Below are 8,555 nucleotides of genomic sequence, written 5' to 3'. Positions count from 1 at the left end.
AACGTTGTACATACATCCGCGTTCGTAAGTATCGGGACATTTTCGGAAAGTCGGATAAATCTAATTAATCATTTACAAATTGTACAAGTCTATAAGATAATGGTTATTATTAATGGCCGTCAGACAATATAGAAATATTTATGAAAAGAATATTAGACATTTAAATAACGCTATAAATTATTTACATTACTGCTTTCAACTTAGTATTGATAGTATCTGATTATAGATTTATGTCCGCGTTAAACAATATCTTTTCGGAGGATCGATACAAAAAATCTGAAAGAACGTAGCCGAAGGTTCGCATAGTTAATTCCGAGTTCAGCGGTCACCATGACTCTCCATATTGTATGCACCAACACGAGACTGTCGTTAACGAAGCTGATTTGGTACAGTGCCATCGATGTCGTAATCAATTCATTCTGTCGATATGACGTCGCGACACAACTCGGTGCTGTTCTAAAAATTATAATACAACGAACCTGTGCTATTATGTTTCGAAATTTTCCGTATAAAGTTAACTATTGTTATAACGCTTAATTATTCTTTCCCATATTAATAATTTTGTTTTTTTTAACCATGGTACCTATGTCTTGTGTCTTAAAATTATTAAAAGGGTTAATTATATCTTTCCATTTTTTGGTAATATTTTTTCTTTCTTTTTCTTTCAAAGCACGAAGACAAATTTTCCGATCTTCACTCGACCAAGGAATACCCTACTTTGTATATTTCATATATTTTACATACTAAGTGCATTCTGTACAACCTCGCACATTAAAATTTTCCGCACATACATGATAAAACAAGCTTAGCCGTCTAGTTATCACTATTAACTTGCAAAACGAAATTTATCGGGGCATGCCTTTACGGAGAGTTGTGCAGCCACGTAAGCCAAACTGGCGATGAATCAGATCGATCAGTGTCTGCGTATGTCTAGCCACATATCGAAGATGAACTTGCATCTCGGAACTAAAGCAATCTAGCATTGGATTCCAAAACGTCCTGGAGGCGGAAGTTCTAGCAGAATTTAACCGTCCAAAGCAGGTGTATACCCAAGGAATTTCGGTGCATTCAGTGTCAAGACTTCGATAATTGGATTTTATTTAATTTCCAATGAATAAAACAGCCAAACTTTAAATTATTTAGTATCGATAAAATTTATTTCGTTCGAAAAATTGTTTTAAATAGGAACACAAATTTCACGATACGCCGCGTGATGATTTGATATAAGTAATAAATTAATTCTATTATAAATTACTTTCTATAAATAACTAAGCTCTATAAATAAACAAAATATTCAAAAGTAACGTATTACTATGTGTATATAACATTTTCTTCGATCTGAAGGTATAAACGAATAAGTACCATTCGACCATTCGTATCCACCATGATAGTGTCCAAATTTTAGTAGTAAAATTATCAAAAATCATTTGTTCTTTCATGAGACCATTATGTTACGGTAATTAAATTTGAAGATTATGTTACGCTAAAAAAACGAAAGATATTTACCATTGAGTAAAGTCCGACAAGTTACTGCAAAGAATTGCACGAGCAATTAACCTCAAAAGCAACAAAATCTACGCTGATATCCTCCCCGGCTCGAATGAGGAATTGTAATAATGATAAGGGGCGAGTAGATAGATTAAGGTAGTAATTAGAAAGAGAACCAACCGTAACAGGATAAAACAAAGAAGAAAGAAAGATGTAAGGTCTTGATGTAAGATACATCAACGATTCATCGTAGGAAATGTTGAGACTTTTATCCCGAAAGGTAAAGATGTTCTCCGCATCAAAGAACGCGAGAAACGTCTTGACTTGGCAGGATCTCCTCTCAAATCCATCGAGATGCTCGAAAATGCTTTGCAATTAAACACAGATTTGTTCGACAAGTATACCGGTAGCAAAAAGAGGAGGATCAAAGACGTTGTTCTTGCGCAACATTTTAAACGGAACAGTTTATTTTACTTGAAATATTCCATTTTATGCAAAAGATGAATCATTAACGAATATTTACCCGGAGAGATATTACGTTCAAAGATCTTTTCTCTTTATAGATATATTTTTACTCTAAGCACTCGTTCAATTTATGTAGAAATATTGAGATCAAAAGATAAAGATGAAAGTAAAAAATACAGACATGGATGTTATTGAGAAGGAAAGAAATTCTATACTACTATTTCTCCTCCTTCAGATAAAAATGTATCTTTGTTTTTGTTTTCTTTCGTGTTTTTATTTTTAAGTAAAGAAAACTTTCATTTGCATTTATAATCATTTGGAAACGAATAGTTTGTACAATTATTTTATTTTATATTTACTGTACTTTTATCTTTTGATTTATCGATACCTATTATGACCAACAGATTTCTTGGAGAATAAAATTGTCAGTAAGGAGAATAAGAAACATCCAGCCAAAATGGGTACCATCCGACGAAGTAAAATATTCGGAAAATACTTCAAAAGAGAAAGTTGGAGTACATTTGCCTAGAAACAAGTTGCAGGAAGTAATCGATTTCTTTTCGAACAGAAAATTCTCTGCTATAAAGATATTGAATAACTCGTTGAAGCTTGCTTTCGAAAAATACTCGACTCTGAACAGGTCTATCGATATCACCGTCGATCCTCAAGATCTCATTCGGATCAAACGACAAATTGTTCCAATAAGAACACACCTGTCTACTGACATTTTAAATCAAACGATTCCTACTTATCTGAAACGATTTAGCAACATACCTGCGATTAATTATACGAAAAGAAACCTATTCTTCAAACTTGTCAAAAGAGGATCCAATAGAAATAAACAGTTCCCGAAATCGGACTGTCAAGAGCAACGTTCTCCTTCGACAAAACCAAAAATGGTTTTCAAAAATGATCAGAAACTTCGGATACAAGAACGCTCCCAAACATGTTTCCAGCACGGTTCGGAAGATCATCGTCAAAATGACGCACAAAATGTACACTCTGAGTATTCTTACTCGATACAACAGACAAGTCCATCGTATTTTAATAAACCTGAAAGATACAGACATTGCCGAAAAGAATCGACAAAACACTCCGACGATCGTAAGAAAGTGAGGAAATGTGGGAAGGCATCGGTGGAAGATTTCGAAGATCGTAAGAAGTCGGCAGAAAGCGAAAAGCTGTCGACGAAATGTTTCGAAGAACATAAAAAATTGACAGAGGTCGATTGCCAGAGAAGCTCAAAAGATTTCGAGCACTACAAGCAACGTCAATTTGATCAAACGAGAAGCAGTAAGGTCTTCCATGCGTATGATCAGGATGATAGAAAATCACCAGCTCAGAAGGCGGATAAAAAAGAATCAAAAATTTTATCGAAGATGGATAGAATTATGGTTTGCGTACAGAAACATAGTTCCGACATAATTAAATTGTTTTTACCCAAGAGAGCAGAGAATTTAGAGCAAAAGAATTCCAGATGCTCGAAAGACGCATGCAGTAATTCATCGAATTTGCACGAAGATATTCTCCCTGATCCAGCACCACCAAAATCTATTCACTGGTCTGAGAAGATGAGGATAAGCCAACACAAGAAGAAACATAGCCCTCCTATCTGTCCGTCTCCCATAGTATTTATTCCCCATCAACAATCGAGTAAAAAGAAGCTAAAAGTCGAAGTATCTCGAGATCTGCAAGCTGAGGGATTACAACATTCGTCTACGGATTCGCCTTCATGCGTGGAATATCGAACGAAACGTGGGTCCAGTAACTCTCGTTCATCCACGCAGGATAGTTACTTGTCTCGAAAAACGAGATACGATGATGGTGACAAAAAGTGCTTTTCCACCAGAAAATATACGAAAAGTCAAACATCTTTCGTTGCATATAAAAGTGGCTCTTGTGAGAAGTCAGAAAACCCGTGTCAAGTAGAAAACGTCAACGATTCGAAAGGTGATGTATCGAGTTTGAAGTATGGCTTGAGTAAGCGTCCCAATCCAAAGGAGATGCAGACTACTTACATGAATCGCAAGCCAGACGAGGTTAAAACGAGATCTTTAAAAAAATCGGAAGAGACATATTTGCCCATTCGAAAAAAGCGAAAGTGTTTCAAGGGAAGTGGTGAATGGAAAGAACAGAAATATCAAGTTCGGTTGAAGATTTTTAAATCGAAAAATGGCTTGGATCCATGTTCACCTACAGTGATCGAAGTGAAACGCAACGATCGTTCATTTATAGAGGAAATAAAGAGGCCAAGGTTAAGCCCGGTGCATCGTGAAATTTCCAAGTTACTAGAGCATCCGTGTAATTTCAAGTGCTGTCGCCTCAACGATATTGTCAAGACTAAGAAACGTATAAAGAAAGGAAAAGGAAAAGTTACAAAGAGGAAAAAATGTCCGTGATCTCATGATTTCTAAATTATCAGTTTTCTCGTGTATTAGTTTTCTGTAAACATATTCGTTAATGATAATTGATATGATAATGGTAATTGATAACCATATTTTTAATCTTTCGTTTAACTCATAGAAATTTTCCGTATCGATTTTAATATAGCTGCAACGACATGCCAATGTTATTTCAACAGTTGCGTTACTACAAATTGGGTTATAAAAAAATAGGGATGAAATAAATATCTGGAAGTAACAATACAAACGTGTCTTTCAACTCGATAAAAGCAGGCGAAACAATAGTTCCATCGTGGAATGTAAGCTACATTCTTCAAACAAAGAATGTTCAGCTTGAAAAAATGCAGTGCAAGTTGTCACCGGGAAAGAAGCAGTAAGAAGCTCGCCTGCAGCAGCTGTTGCCAACTTTTCACATTTATCATTACCCTACACCATATATCTTTACCGTTGCATATCGCCATATCGGGGGCAAACTTGTGCATCAAATAATCTTGCTCCACGAGCAGCTTAAATTTTTCCCCTGATACAAAAATATGATGAATACTTTGTCCTTAATGAAAACCGCAGAAAATATACGACGCACCCATTTTTCCTTCCTTTTTCTAACGATTATCAGCAAAATTTGTAAACGGCTGTGCATATAAGAAAAGCGTTTTGCGGTAAATAGAAAATTTGTTTTAACGAGAGTTCTGACTTCTGGACATTGGTCTTTACTATCTCGAAACTGTGATTAAAGCTTCGTTATTTCGTTCAATAATAAAATTTATATTCTAACATATCGAATGAAATATTAATTAATTGATAACAAAATTGATATTTTCCATGATTTTATAACAGACTCGAATCGGAATATCGCCACCCATTGTTATTTATAACTTTGGTTTTATTAGTTATTTGTAATTATAATTTATAATTATTTGTTTTTAATAACTGTTTTCAATTATCTCTATCAATTATTATTTTCTTTATCTTATTTACTGTGTTCTTTATTCACCTACTTTATTCATCCTACATTCTTTATATTTAATGTACTATGTGATGTTTCCTATTAATAAATATTTACAATATATTTACGATGTGTACAATATAAACGAGATATGTAAATTTCGAAAAATAGCTGCAGACGTGAAATTTAACTAATCGCTACATCTATTATTGTTATCACCGAATTATTATGTATTGTGCCATGATTGTGCCGTAACCAACCACAGACCATCGAGTCGTAACTAGTAGTCCACTACTTCTCGTTTCGACAACCAAGCGATGTACACGTATGTGGTACGAAATGAAACATCACCGATCAAATCTAAGTAAACTATTCTCCGTTAAATTACAATAATAGCAAATATTCTAGCCCATATCGAAAAGTTTCAAATGTTCAGTCATCCTAAATGTTAAGTAATTTTTACTTATATCTCTTTCATTTTAGTTTTCGAACAAGTTAGAGTACAAACCTCGATAAATATTATCTCAGTGACTAAAGACGTATTCTCATATATTTTCGTTGAAATACATTGATTGAGCGAAACGGGTGAAACATAAAAGGCAAATTATGCTCCATATAAAGCAACTAGCCGGGACTCGGAAACGGTATCTCGTATTAAAATTCGTTCGTTATCGTTTGGTACATTAAGCGAGAAGAGTTGTGAGTAGAAAAGACTGCGTGATTATCACACGAAGATATTTATGTGAAATTGTTCTTTGTTGCAGATAGTAGACGATTGGTACCATATGGTGCACACGTCAGTGGTGAAGAGGTCGGCGGAACCACATTTCGGAGTACAAGGGAGGCTAATAGAAGACCGCAGAGTGCGCCGAGCAGAGCAGCAGCGAGTGAAATCGCGAACGAAACGGGATCTGATAATCAAACGCGGTCCGTCCAACCTGAAAACCGTTCTCAATGACGAGATGTGGCCTCAAATGTGGTACTTGGTTAGTTGAATCAGATAAATCTCATTTCTTTCCTCTCGCTGAATTGATCGAACGTGCACGGAAAATTAAACAAAGGCCTATGAGATAAAAATACTTTATTGCCTTGTCTCTTTCTACGATTTTTTTTTTCAATCGAATTTCGATTTGGTGCCAAATTTTTGTTGACCAACGGTAAATATATTTTGTTAGGTATGTAAATTAAAAAAATTCAATGTATATTTAAAGAAAATTACAATTTCGTTCATGAATCTCGTAACATGTAAATATGCGTACATTATGCATATTATGCATAAAATAGAAATTTTTTAACTTGTTTACGTCGAAAGATTGAAGACAAACGTATTAAAATACGATTATCGATAATTGGTTATAGAATAGGGGAGAGGGGTTAGATATGAACGTGCAGGAAGCCTGGGCTGAAGGAATTACAGGACGCGGAATCGTGGTCACGATCCTTGATGATGGATTGGAGAAAAATCATCCTGATCTCTATAAGAACTACGTAAGTTCCATTACTTATTGTCTTAATCCAATAAAACGCTTGATAAAGAAGATAATTCGAGAAAAGAACTCAATTCTTTGACACGACAAAAATTTATAATCTCTAAAGCAATTCTAGAAATAAAATTCTTAACAACTACAGTCACATTTAATTTCACCGCGGTACAACAGAAAATGTTCAATCTTTTCACTCGTAAGAGAGAAAATCAGTTTTTCAGCAATTTATCAGGGTACGTTCCAATTTACACAAAAGATCGACAGGTTCCACGAAGCAAACAGAACAGACAGGACGAACCGAACCCTACAAAATGGAGGGCAGACAGATTTCGGAATGGCGCCAAAAACTATACCTGTATTTAGAAACTCTCGTCTATTCCATATACTAAACGTCTATTTTCATCTAACTGCAACGAATACAACGTTGCAGCACGAGAAATTATCGTAAAGAAACGTGTTAGACACAACGAATGATATTCGTGGGAACGACAGTGCGTCATAAATGTAATAAGATTTGTGCATTCGCGATTACAACGTATGCAACGCTCTTCTTGCTACGCTACAACGATTCACACAAAATTCTTTAAACGCAGTTTGCTCTTTAACTATTTATACATATAAAACTCTCCTGCTTCTCTATTTCTCGTTAGTGGACTGCAGGAAGCAAGTTTGTGCCACGCTACCGAAATTGTCGAAGTTGCCAGCGGAATACTAGGAGCCATACATAGAGTCAAACACTAGACTTAAACCGCACGAGAGAAACGCGTATGTTTACTAGTGAATGGCCGGGGTTAATAAGGCAACCACGGACAAACGTGTATCGAGCTCCACAATTTCCCAGTAGATACAGATCTCCTATAATCAGACATAGTCGGCGGTAATCGATATCGACCCGTACGAGATACGTGCCGTCAATGAAATTGAAATTTTCAATCATTTAAAATATCACATTTTTTACGATTTTGTTGAAACGACGTTTAAAATTCTTTTACGATATTTTAGAAATTGTTGGATTACATAGCTGAACCAAACAACTCTTATACCTACATATCAAAACAAGCGATTCAAATTAATCAGTTAAATTCCCTCGACTTATTTCCACCATATTCCCTGTTCTCTCTTTTTCTGACTTTCCTATGTGCCTTCAGTTTGCACAGCTCTTCCGATCTTACCTCTTGCAAATTTTTGTCATTGATTTTTAACTTCTGCTCTCTACTTTCCTTATATTCAATGGGTGATGTATATTTGTATGGTTAGCACTCGATTTTTTGGAAACCGCATTTCGATAGAGAATATCCAAGATGAGTGTAAATTTATTTATTCGTATAAATGTAAAATATCGAATGTTCATGACTTTGTAATTCCGTCGCGAGAATTATTTAATCGATTGTAAAAAAAATATTATATACGAAAAGAAACAAAAAACCGTAGTACTAAACTCGGAACTTTAAAACAATCCTCTAACTGTCTAAAGGAAAAAGCAATTACATCGGGCCCTGTAGGAAGTCGATATTCACTGGGAACTTCGTAAAAGTGCAGCCAAGTTGTATTCGGTAATTACAGAAGTAGTTCACTTGATATTAATTAAACATCTTATCGATTGGCAAGAAGAAAAAGCATCTAATCTCAACGAGAACAGCGGGTGACAATGCTCAACGATTCAACTATAAGATAAGCGTTGAGGTTCATGATCTTGAAAATGTTAAAAATATCGCAAGATATTAAACCAAAGATTTTATAAATTTTCCGAAGAAAGTATATTTCTTCTGT

At 35.0% G+C, this 8,555-nt stretch overlaps 2 protein-coding genes across 4 annotated transcripts in view; both read left to right on the top strand.

Annotated features, from left to right (window-relative positions):
- Positions 1-8,555, top strand: part of LOC117208521 (furin-like protease 1) — a 230,792-nt gene that overhangs the window by 188,910 nt on the left and 33,327 nt on the right. For all 3 annotated transcript variants that reach the window (XM_033449721.1, XM_033449720.1, XM_033449722.1), the window contains exons 3-4: positions 6,066-6,287; positions 6,661-6,789. In XM_033449721.1, coding sequence (XP_033305612.1) covers positions 6,066-6,287; positions 6,661-6,789 — 351 coding nt within the window. The remainder of the gene's footprint in view (positions 1-6,065; positions 6,288-6,660; positions 6,790-8,555) is intronic.
- Positions 2,791-4,589, top strand: LOC117208523. The gene has a single exon (XM_033449724.1). The coding sequence runs from the start codon at positions 2,850-2,852 to the stop codon at positions 4,350-4,352; it is 1,503 nt and encodes a 500-aa protein (XP_033305615.1). The 5' UTR covers positions 2,791-2,849; the 3' UTR covers positions 4,353-4,589.

This window comes from Bombus bifarius, unplaced genomic scaffold (genome assembly GCF_011952205.1).
Source record: "Bombus bifarius isolate JDL3187 unplaced genomic scaffold, Bbif_JDL3187 scf7180000008138, whole genome shotgun sequence".
In the NCBI taxonomy this organism is placed as follows: domain Eukaryota; kingdom Metazoa; phylum Arthropoda; class Insecta; order Hymenoptera; family Apidae; genus Bombus; species Bombus bifarius.
Note: the sequence above shows the minus strand (reverse complement) of the source record. Positions and strands in the feature narration are given on the sequence as shown.

Coding starts and splice junctions, on each gene's coding strand:
- LOC117208523 (XM_033449724.1), top strand. CDS start 2,850: ATGGTTTTCAAAAATGATCAGAAACTTCGGATACAAGAACGCTCCCAA.